At 38.7% G+C, this 18418-nt stretch overlaps 1 protein-coding gene across 12 annotated transcripts in view; it reads right to left on the reverse strand.

The window, feature by feature from the left end:
• DLGAP2 (DLG associated protein 2) overlaps positions 1-18418 on the reverse strand; it is a 359052-nt gene that overhangs the window by 20985 nt on the left and 319649 nt on the right. For all 12 annotated transcript variants that reach the window (XM_071741783.1, XM_071741780.1, XM_071741784.1 and 9 more), the window contains one exon: positions 10602-10951. In XM_071741783.1, the coding sequence (XP_071597884.1) occupies positions 10602-10951 (350 nt within the window). The remainder of the gene's footprint in view (positions 1-10601; positions 10952-18418) is intronic.

Genomic DNA, 18418 nt, shown 5'->3' on the forward strand with positions numbered 1-18418 from the left:
CATACTGCTGAGAAATACCTAGCACTGTAAAATAAATGAAACAGGTATTTTGCCTGGTATCTTTTTTTTTGGTGCTGTGTTTTATAAAGCTTTGCACAAGTACTGCTGTTCTGCTATGTAATTCCCTATTTCACCTAAGCAGATGCAATTACTCAGCTCAGTGGAAGGAGGGAGCAACCTTGGTGTGGAAGAGCTGTTCCTAGAATGAAGAATCCACTGGATAGCCCCTTTTTATATTATTATAAAACAGCCTCATTACAATCCTTCATTTACAAAATAAAATAAAATCTCAAGTAGCCCAATAAACTTGCAAGCTATAAAAAGAAGTGCTGCAATGAAGTTTAATTGACAACCGTGTTGACAAATATAGAGCCATCTAAATGATGTGATGGATAAAGCAGAATGTCATCTCACCTTTTTTAATAACATGGTCCTGAAAATGCTATATCAAGCAAGTAATTTATGCATTTTTTATAGCATTCCTATCTGAAATACGCTTACTGAAATACATTTGCAGTAGAGTTTTCTTCATAACTGAGACAGCATTGCTTTTGGAAATTTCTGTGGGATTTTATGTAACACTCCCCACCACCACACCACCCCCAGGTCTTTGACACAGACACAGCGAGTGCTGCAGTATGCAAATTATACTGAATCAAAGGACAGCCAGTAAAAAAGGAAAATAATAGAACTGTCTTTTCCTTTTGAATCATATTTTCACAGTTAAATAAAAAAACTACCAGCAAACAGGTTTTTTTCAATAGGCACACTCCATGCCTGAATTCAAGTGTATATTCTATGCTGAAGAGAAGATAACTGCTCCCCTTGCACCAGTCCTAGGCACCTCCAGAAGAAACCCAATGGCCTTTGCATCTGTCCCTCAGTAGCACAGTCCCCATTCCACCAGGTTTCTGGAGGGATGCAGAGACAAGGGAGAAGTAGGGTGGGAAGTATATACAGGTGGAATATATTTCTCTTTCCATCTTCAAGCCATAGCTTCATGTACATTTGTCTGGAAGGGAATTCCAGACAGTAGTCAGTACACATTCATATTTACCTGGGTGTGGGTCTTGGAGATGTTTAGGAAAAGAGCTAGGAAAGGAACATTTCAGCAAATGTTAGAGGAACTCTTGAACTGTACAGTGTAGTGTCAGGCACAGTTGACCTAAAGCTCTGGATATCAGTGTGGCAGGTGCCAGGGAAAGACACATTTCCCAGGGATTCTGTTTATTCTGCATGAGGTCTAGTGAAAGCAGGCTCTGCTGTCTGCTTCCACCTGGGCAGTTGCATGGAACTGGCTAAACTCACTCAGATGGACAGTTCATTGAGAGAACCAAGATACAGACTTGGTAACAAACCCCAGGATTTGGTGTTGTCAGTATAAAAAGAAGGCTCTCTTGATTCTATCAGCAAATAAAAACCTCAGCCACAAATGTAGGCAGTTTGGGAGAAAAAACACACACCAACCAAGCAAAGAACAGGCAAGTTGGTTTCCTAATTAAAGTGGGTCTTCACTGCAATGAGAAGCTTAAGATGTACTTGGAGTGTTACCTTCTCCTGAAAGAACATTGCTAAAAGTAGAACAGCCAAAGATCCAGTTTCTTACCACAAGGTTTCTTACCTATTAGGAAAGACACCCTTATTTAAAGCATGGAAGGGTCCAAAAGAATCTTGAATAACAAGTTCAAGCCTAAGTCAGGGACTAGGCACTCACCTAGCACATTCAGGGATGTGAGAAAAGCTGCATATGAAACATCTTCATTAGAGGCAGGTGAGTAGAAATTAATTACTGGCCCAGGAATAAGATTCTCATCTAACTTTTTGGGGGTGGGAGGGGGGAGCAGAAAAACAAGTTACACTCACAGCCTTGACCACAAAGATGAAATCTCAGTCTTGAAGAGTGATGTAAACTTGTTCTCAAAGGAAGAGGAGATGGTAGGTAGTGAATAGCAAGGCACTTGGACTCTGGCTCTTGGGTACACCTATATGAGTGCCAGCAGGAGGATGATGTCTATGGTGGAGAGACATTTTCTGGAGGAAGCCTTTAGGTGTTAAAATCCATAGCAACATCTGGAATGATCAAGAAGTCTAAACTTGCTATGATATTTGGCTTCATCCCCAAAGCAACAGGTATCAGTCTGAGCTAAAACACATAATTTAGGAACTTTCTGAGTTTAAACTACAACAAATAATGCCATCAAAAGGTATATTTTTAACTAGGGATTTTGAATCCTTCTGGATCCTTCTGAATCCTTTTGATCCTTCTGGATCTGGAAGATCTTGTTAAAGTTGCTGAAACTGTGGCCTTCCAAGCCATACCTGATGCATCAAGTAACACCTATAAAAAAGACAGAAAAGTTACCTTGGTCTCAGGTAGGGTCACTATAAAGCACTTATTGGAGGAGAATGAAAAAGGACTTTCTTTTATTAAAGGACAGAAAACACTTAGCAGTTTGGAAAGTGACACTGGAAGGATGCTTAAGACCATGATCTTGAAATCAAGATTTCTTTCTATGTGCAGAAGATGCAGTGGTTATTAGAATAGGTGATAGTGATAGGGGATTTTGAGGCCAAATATCTCTCCTTATAGAAGCAAAAAAACCATCAAATGCCATGACCAACAAGAAAATGGAGAAGAGTCTGGGTCTTTGCGCACAGTCTCACATGGCAGGACTTCTAACAAGGTCTAATGACAATGTAAAGGAGAGTCACAGAATAAGTGATCATGAATGGCAATCCTAAAACATAAGAGTCATTGACCCTGTCAGAATTCTTGAAGATTCTTCACATCAGGTAAGTTGGCACGATGAAGTCAGTACTCTGGAGCACAGCTAGAACAGTGTTGAACAGCCAGTATGGCTTCCCTAAGGGCAAATCATGCCTGACAACATGAAAGCATGTGATACTGTCCCACCCAACATCCTTGTCTCTAAAATGGAGAAACATGAATGTGATGGGTAGACTCAGTGTTTAAGGAATTGGCTGAATGGTAGCACTCAAAGAGTGCAGCTTGATGTCTGGGTGGAGACCAGTGATGACCGGTGTCCTGCAGGGGTCTGTACTGGGACCAGTATTATTTCAAATCTTTGTCAGAGACATGGTGAGTGGGATTGATTGCATCCTCAACATGTTTGTGAATGACATTGAGCTGAGTTGTGTGGCTGATACTCTAGAGGAAAGGGAGGCCATACATAGGGACCTTGATAGAGAGGAAAGCTCTCTGTGAACCTCATGAAATTCAACAAGACCCAGTGCAAGGTCCTGCACATGGGTCTGGGAAATTCCAGTCATGGATATAGGCTGGGCAATGAGGGGATGGAGAGCAGCCCTGTGGAGAAGGACTTGGGGGTACTGGTGAATGAAAAACTGAATATGAGCAAGCAATGTGCGCTTGCAGACCAGAAAGCCAAGTGTATGCTGGGCTGCATCAAAAAAAAATCATGGCCAGCAGGTCAAGGTAGGTGATTATTCTCCTCTAATCCACTCTCATGAGATCCCACCTGGAGTACTGTGTCCAGCTCTGGAGTTCCCAACATAAGAAAGTGTGTAGCTGTTGAAGCAAGTCCCAAGGAGGGCCATGAAGATGAGCAGAGGGCTGTAGCAGCTCTTCTCTGAGACAGGCTTAGAGAGTTGGGGTTGCAGAACTTGAAGAGACCCATAGGAAAGATGGGGAAGGGCTCTTTATCAGGGAGTATAGTGATAGGACAAGGGGTAATGATTTCAAACTGAAAGAGGGAAGATTTAGGTTAGACATTAGGGAGAAATTCTTCGCTGTGAGGGTGGTGAGACACTGTCACAGGTTGCCCAGGGAAGCTGTGGCTGCCCCCTCCGTGGAAGTGTTCAAGGCCAGGTTGGATGGGGCTTTAAGCAACGTTATCCAGGGGAAGGTGTCCCTATTCATAACAGGGGGGGGTTGGAAATAGATGAATAGATGATCTTTAAAGTCACTTCCAACTCAAACCATTTATTGACTTGATGATTCACTATGGTGTTTTATTTTAAACCGGTATCTTTCTATTGACGCAATATATTTAGAAAAAGTCTTCTTTACCTACCTGTTTTCAAGTGTTTTTGGATTGGTATTTCACTTAGAAGCATATCCTGAATAATTTGCCAAATATGCAATTGACAGCTAGAATTTACAGGCATAAATGTAGTAATCTGCTCTGAAATGTTATTCAAAACAAAATTACCAGGAAAAAGATGGCCTATATATCAAAGCAAAAATGAAATTAGTTACCTCTAAATTCAAGCTTTTGCCACATTATTCATCCCTCCACCTTGCCAAGGCTGACACTGGCTGAATGACCTGGAAATTGCTTTCTTATTTTAATGATTTAATTTCCTCACTGTGCCCTATAGTAGCTGGAGAAATGCCATTTTGTGTGTATGTGTGCATGTAATCTAGAACTGAAAACACTGAAAAAAAAAATCAACAAGTCTAACGAAAAAGATCTGGAAAATTGAGCAAACACCAAAACAAGGAAAAGTGGGAAAGAATAAAATAATTTGCACTCACAAAGAAACAAATGAACAAATAAATTGCATTTCTGAGGTACATATATTATAAAGACTCCTGCTAGAAGACAGCAGGAAACACTTTAGGTTTTATCAGACTAGCCAGCCTAGATTCAAATGAGCAGAGGAGAAAAAGTAATATATTTGGGCTGATTGCGTGGCTCCTGAAACTAAAATAAGTCTTAGTAAATCTGTTATTCTCCATGATTCATTACTGTTTTAATACTCACATGGGTTCTAAAAGCCTTAATATTTGCAAACTGGCCCACAATCTCAGTAAAGCACAATGAGACAAATCATGTCTGGCTATGAGGAAGTCTCACATAGAAGAGGAAACAAAAAAATAGCAAGACACAGACCAAAAGCAGAAGAAAGAAGAGTAAATCTGATACAGCAGGTCATTATTCTCCCTCCTTGCAAACAAAGAATGAAAACTTCTTGTAAATTTTGCCAGTTTATGCCATGAAAAATGTTGGTTTATGGGTTTATAGAATGCCCATAAGGTTAATAGTACCTGCCATTTAGCATTTTGAGATTACTTCTGTCTTATTTGTCTTACCTGTCACAAAGGCAAAACACTCCCATCCAAGTTTTCTGCTGCCAATACTAGGAGCAGACAATACTATGAATCCCCTGTGATCAGTCACTGCTGACCAATCCAGCTCAAAATTTGGAAACTAATAACTAGATCCTGGCACTGACTCAGTAACAAGCAATCCATAAGTAAGTTATACTAACACAAAATTAATTGAATTAAGGCAAATCACTATTGCAAATAACTTGCTTGGTATAGTGAATCCTGGTTTATTTACAGTCACTTAACCTAGAAAAGGATACATGTACTGACTGTATTATTCCCTCTAAGAATTTACTAAGCTTTTTTTAGCTGATAATTGTTACTACTTAAAAAACAACCCTTATTTCTGTATGAAAGTATTATTCTGCTCTTGAACATGAGCACTGCAATTTACCGTTGTAGTGTCCTAAAAATTCCAGTCTAATCTTCTATACACACTGATTTTGTGGGAGGCTTGAAGTTAACATATTCAATGCATAAGAAAACAGGTTTTAACCTGGTGTCTTTCACTTCCCCCTCATAAGTATCAGTAATAAGAGTCCTTCAGGCCACATTATCTCTCCCCATGCAACATCACTGCCCTCAATGGGTTTTGCTGCTGTAACCGATTTGTTCTATAATTAGAATTTAATAAGCAATCTCTCTGATGATGCACAGGAAGGGAAATAATTCCTTTCCTCTGTTGCATTGGCTTCTCAGTGATAGCAAGGAGAAAAAAAAAGAGCAGAAAACACTACATTTGACAGTAGATCAAGTACCTGTAATTGGGAATGCAGATAACCATTTTTAGGTACAGGGAGATCTCATTTGTATGCAGTTACTTCAAAGAAGGAGAAATACTTGAAATAAAACTACATTACTAACTGCTACTGCCTTCCTTAAGTGGTAGAATACTTTTATCAGCCAAGAAACATATGCTCTTTCAAAATAATTTTTAAAAAACCACCAAAATAGACCTACACTTTCATGCTTGAGTGATTTTTTTTGTGCTTCACCATGGGGCTCCGTAGAACTCCGGACTGTTCAAATATGTTGTGTGGCCCAGTAAGTAAGAATATCCCACAACGCGTTGAAAACTTCTGCTGATCTTTTACAAGCACTTTTTGATAAAGATGCACACCAGAGTTTAGAAATGGGATTCATGTCAACCTAATATGAGATAGTAACAGCAAAATAATGCACACAACAGTGGTGGCTCATAACTTTTTTTTGTCTGTTTAATTCTGAGTGGGAGATTGTTCTAAACCAACGAATATTCTCAGGTAGCAATCTGGGCCTTCCCCACTCTGAATGTTTCATTATGTTAGATGACAGGTAAGAAAATGAGCAACAGCAATCTGTAAAAAATTAGATAGCTCTAAAATAACCTTAGAGGTCCCATGGATGGGACCTCTGCTAATCAGCTAAGCTTGTCAATTCTGACTTCTCTCCTCCTCTAGAGAGAGATACATATTTATATACATGTAGAGGTCCATGTTAACTCTAAAGGCCAAGTTATGGCCTCTGCACCATGGAAGTCTTGTGAAAACTTTCACTGACTTTTGCAGGCCAAGGACTTAATGCACTTCTCTCACAAAAGCACATTAAGACTGATTTTAGGAGCAGAATGAGCAAGACTTACCTCTAAAACTTCAGATCACTTATGATCTATCTAAAGATCAGTGTAATAAATGAAAATATTTCTTTTGATTGCTACCTGTATGCTTGAAAAGGAGCACTGACAAGGATGGTTATAACCTAAACAAACAATACAGATGCAGGTGCTCATAGAAGTAAATATGCCATGTGTGTACAAAATTCTCTGCCTTAAAGGGAAATTCTGGTTAGAGACTACAGAGTTTCTTGAACAAAGTTTTTACCATAGGATGGTACTATTTTTGTTGAATATATTTAAGTATTATGCAGAAGATCCCCCTTTGACACAAAAAATTAGGCACTAATCCTCCTGAACACAGCTTTTGATTTATAATAGTGATTTATCTAATGAAGAATCTGGAGACTAAAAAAACACCCTAGATATTTTGAAGTGTGATCTCCTGATGATAAATGAAGATGACAGAGTCCATTCTCTATGCTACAATTAATGCTCATCTCCAAAAATATCATCATGAATCAATCTCCACACTTAGAATATTTGTTTCCATCTCATCTACTTCTGGGGTTTCTTTTCATTTTGAGAAGCTTGATGTCTTTGAAATAGAGAAGAAACCATGAACTGCATGTTTTTAAATACTTGAAATAAATAAGGAGAAAATTTCTGACATGTTTTCTCATATATTTAACAATCTAAATGTTTTTAATATGAAATGGGTTTTAACTAGAGCAGTTTTTTTTATTAGCAGATATATAAGGGTATGCAAAAGAGCAAGGAAAATCCCTAAAAATATATTAGCCATGACCTTTTCTTGACTTAATGGTTCTTTTACTCTAGACAATCCCTACCTTTCATTTAAATTCAAATACTTTGATTGGTCTTCTGCTGTCACAATAGAAGACATATATGAAGACTATAGCTACTAGTACAATTAGATTTATTCTTTGTTCTCTATATATTATTAAGTGCTGACTAAATCTTTAATCTCAGAATCAGTATTTTGCAATTCATTTGAATTTAGGAATCAACATTTTTTCCCAATGCCTAGTGACATGTCTGACAATATTCTTATTTTTTCGGCAATGAAAAAACCCAACCAACCAACTATTTTCTAGAAAAAGCTTTGGTTTTTAAGCTTTTTTTGGTTCAAAATTCTGACCAGGGATATGTCTATCATACTGTGAGATGGTTACCATCTCTGTGTTGTTCTCTGTCCTTGCAGACTGGGTGCTAGTGACCATTACAGTAAGCGAAGAGCTTCCCTAGGAGCTTTGACTCCTTGTGCATGTGAGTATCAACCCTATGGCATATTCCTAGTACACCAGGACTTTTAAAAGGACTTCTATTCATTACATGTACACTACACAATCAAAGACCTGGGACTATATAGCAGTTCCACATGCAGAGACATGGCTGGTCATTCCTTATCTTTGTGCCTCTCTGCTGCTGTATGAGGGTCCAATGGCATTCTCACACCAATGTGTTTAAGGAATGAAAAATTCTAAAATGCACAAATTAACCATCCTGATAGCAAATTAATTAATGCAAATTAATGCAAATTCAATGCATTTCCCTGGCATGGCATGCTAATGAGAAAACAAGTCATTTAGTCAATCAAGAAAATATGCAAATAAACCCCATCCTTTTCTAAGGTGCTGTGATGCAGAAGAGTAGAAGAAATTAAATGCTTCAACTATATTTTGAGGGCATGAATCTATATTGGAAGGGCCAAATACTACTTACAAAGTCTGCAGTAAGAGTATTCTACCCTGCGTGTTTATTCCTTACAACTCTTACAAATTTTTTTTTAAAATGCATTTTCTGCAAAGAAATGCTGCAGAAAAGTATTCTTCACACTGATGTTAAGTTTGAAACTTCCAGCAGAAAAAGCCACAAACAATTAAAACACTCTCTGAGGAGATAGTGGGGAGGGTAATTTTGCAATTTTTACCTTATCTAATGCCAAATAGTGCAACCACCAGTTTGCCCTTCTCAAAAGATAACAAACAGCTCATCCTTTTAAGACCTGCTGTTGCAAACAGTATTTGCCTTAGTGTGTGCACCTGAGGACCAGTACTAGGGGCCAAGCATCAGATGATGAGTAGCTACAGGAGATCCGCTGACTCCACAGAAATAATTTCACAGATGTTTTTGCGGATTATAAGCACATATTATTAAGCATTCCACCAAAAATGGGTCAGAGACAACGGGTACCAAAGTGGGTCAGAGCCCAGTGAAAAGTACTGGTCATCACCTGTAGTACAAACCAGGATCAAGTGATATGATCAAAGTTTCAGAATTAATTGCTGAAATACCAGGACTGACTGAAGGAAGATACAAACATTGTTAAATACCACTGTACACAGCTGCTGTAAAGAAGAGATAAGAACAACAGTAGATACTATTCCTTTCTGAAGAGTAAATTTAAGGTTAGGGGCTAAAAGGTACGCAAAATTATCTGCTGCTCCTTTGAGCTTTTCCCTGTTATCTGCTAAGCCCTTTCTCTGAACAATTTAGGATACATTAATTACTTTGTAAAACACTGGCTAAGTAGCCATCTGAATATTTCACTGTTGCTGTTAAATACCATTTTATTCTCCTGTGTGCAGGAGAATAAAAGCAGGAGCAAATGCTTTTATGCTGAGAAATGGAAAAGCAACTTGCTGGCAAAGCCCATGCCTTCTCCTTAGTCCAATATGTTGTACACCAGCAGAACTGTACCACAGTAAGGTGTTAAACAGTGAAGTTCAATCATTTGATGTGAAATACTTAAATGCTTTTTTCTGATTGTATTTTGAAATTAATGGAAATGGAGTCACTGCTTTTTGAAGTAAATAGTATACCTCCTAGTAGATGAACAGTCACTTGATGGGCTTTGGTACATGGACTATTATGTTCTCAAGATCTGTGTTGCTGTCTTCACAATACCTGTAACTATGCCAAAATGCGTGGCATTTCCTCTACAGATGATACATATCTGGCAAGAGTAGAGATTTTTAGGAACACAAGTGAACCCAGTGATGTAAAGGGAAATATTTGCATATTTAAAACTACATAAATCTAAATGACAGCAGAACAGAAGCCTAAATTTTCCACTACTACTGAGTCTGAAAGGACTTTGCATTCATTGCAAGTTCAGTTTTCTGATTTTTATTATTACTTGGTATTTCCTAGAGATTTAAACAAATGATCATTGCTATTTACAGTGCTTTCCATTTATCAGAAGGAATAGCATGTGGAATTTGTATTTGGAGTCGTCTTATTTACCTGAAACAACACAAGATGACTGAGCTTTACACAGTCTTACAGACATTTTGTCAGGTAAACCAAATATCGTATATTTTGGTGGACAAATGGAGAAATGCTCAAAGACTGCAATTATTGGCATCTATAATTATGCTGTATCTACCCCAGTACACTTCTTTCTAGTCCTTGATATGTTCTCCCCAGAACAACTAAAAGTAAGGATGTGGGAGATCTTTTTATGTAGAGTAACTTGAAGATCCAGCAGTATTACACATTTTCCAAGGTCAAATGAGAAAGAGAATGAAAAAAAGTACAGTGAAGCATTTTAAAACTGGTATCATTCTATAAAAAGGACTGTGAATTCATGGAGGGAAGGAGATGAACATGCTGTTCACCTGTAGCTCTGCAGTATAATTTTCAGATCAAGTGTTAACGACAGGTAACCTCCCTAGAGATTTATTTGTTCATTTTCTTCCAGGTACAGCATATTAGCTGAAGACTTTTCTGCACAGCCACGTTGCCATGACGTGAATTACAATTAACACTAAGCAGCCAGGGGTTGTTTGTTAGCGTATTAGAGCTGGTGAAGCCGAGTGACTCATTCTATGCTATTTTCAGAAAGAGGACAAGCAATTCATCACAGAACAGATATTAATGAAAGGCTACCTGGATCCCTATAGAGGAACGTCGGCTCTTAAGAAACTCCTCTGCTTTTGTCACTAAAATGGCCTTGTCACTCGTCCGTATGGAGGTGCCCTGGCTCTCAGACGCGTGGCGCTGGGCAGCGGCGGTTTCCAAGGCGAGGTTCATGGCCTTGTTACTGTCCAGGCTGTCGGTGGAGTTGTACAACCCCCTCCCATCCTGGGGCCAGGGGGAAATCCTCTGAGTCCGGCTGTCGTGATATGCATCCTGGGTGGATTCTGTGCTGCTCTGTGCCGTGACGGAGATCAGTGGCTTGGAAGTGGTACGAGGGGGTACCGGTGGTGGTGTTTTCTTGTAACTTGTGTAAGTTACAGCTGTTGGAGGAATTTAAAGAAAAAAAAAAAAAAAAAAAAAGAAAAAAAAGAAAAGAAAAAAAGAAAAGAAAGGAAAAAGAAAAAGAGAGATCAAGATTAATCTGATGGAAACTTCATTACAGAAATCACCTTAATATTAAGAATACGCTATTTAAACATGAAGACACAGAGCTCTTTGTAAACCTCACTATTAGCTGAAAGTGTCAGAGTCAGCTGAGTATCCACAGCAATATTTTATTGCAACCAGGAAGCAAGGGGTGGAAACTGGGTTCTTAGATTATGGTGAAGATGAAAGAGAGTTAATGAGGATTTGTGTATCATAAGACTTCTCTTGGGTAGGTACACAATGGGGCTTCTGTGGTTGTTCCTGCATAGGGTCAAATTGATAAGAGAAATAAAGGAGGATTTTTTCCCCCCCTCTTCTTACCATCTGAACTCTGGGCTCTGTATTGAAACACAGTATTAAGAAAGTATAAAAAAATATACTGGAAAAAATACTATTTGGAAACTTCTATTTTACAGTATGCCACACCTTTAAAAATAGTTCCGGCTGTACTGGCTGGAATTAGGCAAGATTTGCTACTTATACAAGAATATGTTTAAAAAATATCCACAGCACAGTTAATTACAGAAAATGCCATGCATGCAAAAACCATCACAATATATGCAAAGCTACTATATACTTGGACAACAAGCAAAAATTATAATACCAAAGGCAGTGACTTTTTTAGCTACTATCCTGCAGGAAGCCTTAAATCCTTAGAACATTAACTGAGCATAAACCTAAATGCAGAGAATATGGAAATACATGTATAAAAATAAGTCTGAAACACTGAGAGAACTGGACACACATGAACAGAACTAAAACTTTAGTGAGCAAAGTAGATCTGAGGCTGGTTTAACATAGATTCTGCCTTGCAGCAAAGTCTCAATAAAACATTCAAGAAAGCTCTACAGATGCATAATTGTGCCAATAGTGCTTCCTTACCAAATTTTAGAGATATTGCAGGATGGACTTTTAGTCATTAATATCACTCAGCTGAATTTTCTAATTGCCTAAGCCCACTATGCATTTTGGTATCAATAACAGCATTTATGTTATGGAACTATTTTTTTCCAAAAGCACATAGAATCATGATCAATAAAATTAGCAACTGAAACAAATGCATAATGATATAGCTTTTTGGTATAGGAAAATCTTGTACAATTGCAGGAAGATAAAGAAAGTTATTATGTTTCTTATATCAATAATGTTGAAATAGTATAATGTATACATGAAGAGACCAGTATAATGAATGGCATAGGGAAAAGGTTTGCCTTTTTTTGCTGTTTTTAAATGCACTGGACATTACAACAGTGTCTCAGGTCAGGTAACCTTGGAATTGAGGTTACTTGAACCCAAAAGGGATTCTACAAGAGTTCCTCTTCCCATAATACAAAAATGTTCTGACAAGCAATGGAGTCAGAAGGAGCACCTCTCCAGTCATGCTTTTTCATTTGAGGTTATGATGCAGCTCTCTGGAGAGAAAAGACCAGTTTAGGACTTTGCTAATACCTGGGACCGCTGAGCCTGTCTTGTCAGGCTAACCTATGGGAAAAGTGAGCCTAGAGAAAACTACTCTTAAATATTGAATCTTGATAGCCATAAATAAAAGAGTGATCATAAATACAAGTGAGTGAGGCAGAGCTAGGAAGTGCTTCATTTGAAGCACATTTTGAATTGCTGCTGATGCTGCTCAGTTCTGGTAGAGATTTGCAGAGAATCTTCCTCTGAGTTAAATTGCTTTAACAGAGTGAAACATGTGAAAACATGCTCTTCAGATTCTGAGCCTGTGTGCTTCTTTTGAAGTGCCATATTGTTGTCCTATCACCAATCTTATCTCCTGTCAGCTCTGTTAAGATCAGCAAAGAATAAAGAAAAGCCCAGTATTTTTCAGATGCTTTACGGAATACAGAAAGTTCATGGAAGAAGGAAGAGGCTGTAAAGCTTGGAAATTAAGACAGTGTCTTATGAGCTTAATCAGTGGCTCTAAGGAATATTTCCACTGAGAGCTGCCATAATACTGCTCCCTCACCTTCCCCCTGCAAATGCAGAATCAAGTGATCAAAGTGCTGGGAAACATTAGAAATAGAGGCAATGAGGTGCTCCTGTAAGTGAAATCCAGAACAGAAAGCTATTTTTATCTATAATAAATGACAGGCTACCACTGTTATAACTACTTGACTGTTTTTTACTGTCTGTCTTCATGCAAAAGAATAGCAGTGAATAATAAAACATATGGTAAATGTGATAATGAGACATCACAAGCAAGTGTACCCCTACTACTTGGGCAGAACTTCACTTCTCTATGTAATGAATATAAATGTTAAACTCCTGTTGCAACCCGTCATAGCTACTGTAATCTTTTATATTTCTAAAAAAGAAAAATTAGCCTTGTGGTAAAACCAAAGCTGCCAATTACTTTTTTTCCCCCTTTCCCTAAGGCTGAACACTTTTTTCTGGTAATTTCTGACTGTTTTGTTGTGGTGACATATTTTAAAGCCACCAAGTATCACAATTACTGCAGTATTCTGTCAAGCATTTGATCATGAGCTCTAAACACAAATTTAAAAACCACAGATGTTCAACAGGGAGAAGAAATCAGGAGAAACACTGAAAGTTTGTGAAAAGCTGGATACAGATTTACAGTTAAATGTGGCAGGAAGAAATCCGATTAATTTCTAAGCTACAGTCACAGAGATCAAATATTAAGCAGGGAATAAAAAAATCCATCTCTACACAGCTAATGAGTTCATATCTGGAACAAAGTTTCAGAGCCACAGAAATCTGGGACTAATTGGAGACTGTAACAAAATCAGGTATGAGGATGGAGGCGTGAATTTGTGAGGCAAATCTTGCCACCAAATTCTATTTGCTTTAATCACTCAAGCGGTTCTACTGAAGTAAATGGGATAACTTAGATGAATAATTGACCTAGATTTGTTTTAGATAAACTTGGTATGTGCTGCTGACTTAAGAGATGACTACATAATAGATTAGGGGCTTATTGAAGTAACCCTGTAATTCATAGTTTACTAACCATGCTTGGTCTGTGGTCTCTGACAAATAAGTATTGGTTTAAGGTCTGAAGCATGAAATTTTATGTCACTTTCAAAATTTTTGCCATTAATTATTATGCCTGTGTATGTTCCAGTTTTCATAGAATCATAGAATCATAGAATTGGCTGGGTTGGAAGGGACCTCAGAGATCATCAAGTCCAACCCTTGATCCACTCCCGCTGCAGTTACCAGACCATGGCACTGAGTGCCACATCCAGTCTCTTTTTAAATATCTCCAGGGATGGAGAATCCACCACTTCCCGGGGCAGCCCATTCCAATGCTTGATCACCCTCTCGGTAAAGAAATTCTTTCTAATGTCCAACCTAAACCTCCCCGGCACAACTTGAGACCGTGCCCTCTTGTCTTGCTGAGGGTTGCCTGGGAAGCAGTGTCTTTTTTATCACATCCAATTCTTGACCCTAGCAGTCATACATGCAATGTAATACATATGGGAAGAAACATTTCCCTTTTGTAACAGAAAATGAACTTCCTTTCCATATATTATCCCCTTCTTAGGCTGATGGACAGGAGTTCCTGTCCCCTTTCTACTATTTGCTTCTTTGCAAATTTTATTTGCCTTAGTGGATATTAGTTGAAGTACATAGAAGTACATAAAAGTACATAAAACCTCCTCAGCCCTGCTTCATGTCTTCCCCATTTCTTGGGCCATCATTCTACAAGCTCCACAGCTGCAGTGGGTTCTGCCTTCCCTGCTGGGAGGGCTGGTGCTGGGCACTGGGGCCCTGGGGTACTGAGCACTGGCAAGGACAGTGTCCCAGGAACTCCACTCAATGGTTGGTGCTGGAAGCTGAACTGGGAAAAAGAAAACTGGGATGGAGGGTGCCTAACTTTAGTCCAAGGGGGACAAGCTGGGTGCCGGCCAACACAGCAGCTGGGGATGAAACACATCACAGGAACAGAGGTGTGTGCAAAAGCAGAGTACCAGGAGGGCAGAGCTACCGCAGTACTTTAGACAGCTTGAAGTTGCAGACTTTAGTGTCAACAGAGACATGCCTCATGGTTTGACATATAAAACATCAGTCCCGGACAGTCTTATGTTGCTTCTGTGGCTCACAGAAGCTGACTGAAGAGTTTTGATTTCTTTAGTTTTCCGAGTAGATTTGGTGTGTGAATGCTGGGCACGCCTGACACTTCTCTCATGAATCCTGCTGCTGAGCAAGGAAGCTCAAGCAAAGTAAAAGCAATGGCCTTTTGTTGTGCTGTTAATCAGTTTGGAAAATCTATAGCTGTTCTGAAATGCAAAGAAAAAGAAAGTAGATGGAAAAAGAAGGAGATAAATCTTTTTAATATTTAGACTAAACACAAGGAATTATGAAAAAGATATAAAAACTTCTCTTCCAGTTGTATTCAAAGGCTATCTTAATATCGAAAGCTGAATTTCTTTTTTGCCTTCTTTTAATAAAGTAGGAAAAATCTATTTTTTTGAGATCATAAGATATGGACTATCTCCATCTGTTAGCTTATGATAATCAACTAAAAATTCTAAAATATGGTAAAAACCAGTTCTAATCTGTCTAGGTATAAGTTTCAATTCTATGATTTTATGATTTCAGACTTCTACATGAGTGGAAGTATTCAGTGTTCAGGTACTTGCCTCTCACTTCAACATAAACACATGCAACTGGCTCTGCTGAATTTTTCTTTAAGAAAGGACATTGTTCAAGAAATGGAGAGAAAACAAAATTGTTCTGTGCTGCTTCAAAGTGCTCTAGATTAAAAGATGATGAAAACCAGGTATAAATTGCTTAGGAGAAAGCAGGGAGCAATGCAGCACAACATGCATTTATTTGTCACTCAGGCAGGAAAAAGGGTAACACATCAATTTGTTTCTGTAAGGATCATTGCCTTTATGTAAAGAGTGCTGTGCCCATTCATGCCAGTTCCAGTTATCTGCTCCTCACATCCAATCCCAACCCTTCCATGATTCTTTCATTTATATTTGATACCTTAACTGCTAGATGACTGTCACATATACAAGTTTGCCTGTCAGTGCTGAATTTGGCACAGAACAACCAGTTCTGTAAACTCCATTAATTTCTCTTATGTGCTTTGTGATCCCAGCTGGGAAGCACTGATTGGAACCAGAGCATTAGGCATTATGGAAATACTGCAAAATAACCAAGAAGACAATTCCACCACTGGAGATCTGGCAATTTGATGGTTAGGGCACATACAGTAGAAATCCAAGGAAAGTCTACTGATTAATCATAAGTAAGGGTGGGGAGTGGGGGTGTTTATTAAATTGGTATATCTGGAAGCAGAATGTCCCTCTTAATCTACACTGCATTTGACTAAACTTCCTCAAGGTTACTCTTGGCACAGCCATAGAAATAAGTCAGCTACTCTGCCCATATTTCAGTGCCAACACAGTTCATACTCAAAATAAAATGACAAAAAATAATTCAATGTAGATGTACCTTCAGGTTATCCGTAGAGATTCACAGTCAAAAGTCAGAAGGAGGGACGTGACATATTTGATAAAGTATCGGTGGCCACAGGTGACATTCAGAACACCTTTCAAAGCCAGCCTCTTAATAAATCACTGCTGTTGGTCCATCTGAGAGATAGAGTAACCTGAGGGTTTTTTACAAATCAATATAACTGCTAAGCACTTAGTCAAAATAACATTATTTAGGCTGAGATCACAAAGTTAACTGAATGATGAATTTACATGAAAGCACCATCAATTAAAGGAAATGTTTGTCCCTTATGACACACGGCAGGAGTAAACTGGATTTTCTGTTTTGTAGGAAGGCTTATTCAGAAGGAGGATAATTACTCTGCAGGGAGCACGGATCTGCCTTGGAGGCATTGCTCCCAGGGGCATAGTGCTGCAGGCAGGCAGATTCTCTGAGGAACCACTGCACGGAGAGAAATACAGTGCACACTCCCAGGCTGATGCTAGATTTTCTGCTTTGAACAGGGAAGGCAAATGCTAAGCCTGAATCCATTTCAGAACAGGAAAAAGAGTCCTTCTCATAATTAAAAGCTACAATTAAATCTAATCCTGTATGAAAAGAGTACTCGGTTACTATTGCTATAGTCTTTTGACCATCATGGATACTGTTCTAGCCAAAGGATTTTATAGTCCCAGTTAACATGGCTGTCCTTGAAATGCTCTGAAATCTCTTCAGTGTGTTCCATCATGGTCATGAGAACCTCTGAGCTACTCCTAAAATAAAAATTGATGTATGGATGTATAATAGTTACTTCTCAAAACAAAGAATGATGAACATTAAAAGACCATTGAGAAATCAAAGGTGACTTTTGAGGGGAAAAAAAAACTCTCATCCACTAAAAGAATTTATTTCCCACAAAAAAGAAGGAAGTCTTTGATAATTTTACTATCAAGCTATGGATGTCAAAAATAAGTATACAAATCCCTATTTAAAAACAAGGATGTTGGAACACATCTTTTTACACATGCCTATTGTCATCTTCCATTATACACTGGTCCCCAATGCCAAACATAATTAAAAGGAGATGTTAGTGTCAAACAGGACAATTTAATTTTTACACTGTAGGTCTGGCTTTTCCTCAAGTCAAATTCTGAACTGTTAGAAAGGGGGTTCCTTCTTGGATCAGCTATACCCTTGAATTTCAGTCATAACAAGATGATTTAGAAAGGCTTAGTTTTGAGACGTGTAGCTTCTGACTTAATTAAGAAAAATTGGTCAGCTAGAACGAGGAGAAAAGGTTGAGGCAACTTAGTCTGTTTGGATCCAATTCTGCTGTTTTCAATGTGCATGATCAGTGGCCACCATCATTGGTAATTTGGGATCTGCTTTCTGTTTTCAGTGCTGGAGTAGTATGTGCTCAGGCTAACTGAGAGTAAACACAAGTCAGAGTCATAGAAACACAGAGCTGTTTGGGTTGGAAGAGAACTTTAAGATCACTGAGTCCAATGACAAACCTAACATTGTGAAGTCCATCACTAAGCCATGTCTGTAAATGCCACATCTGCACATCTTTTAAATACATCCAGGGATGGTGACTCAACTACTTCCCTGGGCATCCTGTTTCAGGGCCTGACAACATTTTTGATGAAGGAATTTTTCCTAATTCCGACCTGACACCACTCTCCCTGGTGTAAATTGGCACTGCTTCCTCTTGTCCTCTCACTTGTTACTCAGAAGAAGAGACCAACCCCCAGCTTACTACAGCCTCCTTTTAGGTAGTTGCAGAGGTCAAGTTGTAGAGAGAAGCTCTCTGTCAGCCTTCTTTTCTCCAAGTTAAAGAACCCCAGTTCCCTCAGCATCTCCTTGTAAGATTTGTGCTCTAGAATCTGCATCAGTTTTGTTGCCCTTTTCTGGACTTGCTCTAGCACTTCAAAGACCTTCTTGTA

Source organism: Heliangelus exortis, chromosome 3, assembly GCF_036169615.1.
Source record: "Heliangelus exortis chromosome 3, bHelExo1.hap1, whole genome shotgun sequence".
Taxonomy (NCBI): Eukaryota; Metazoa; Chordata; class Aves; order Apodiformes; family Trochilidae; genus Heliangelus; species Heliangelus exortis.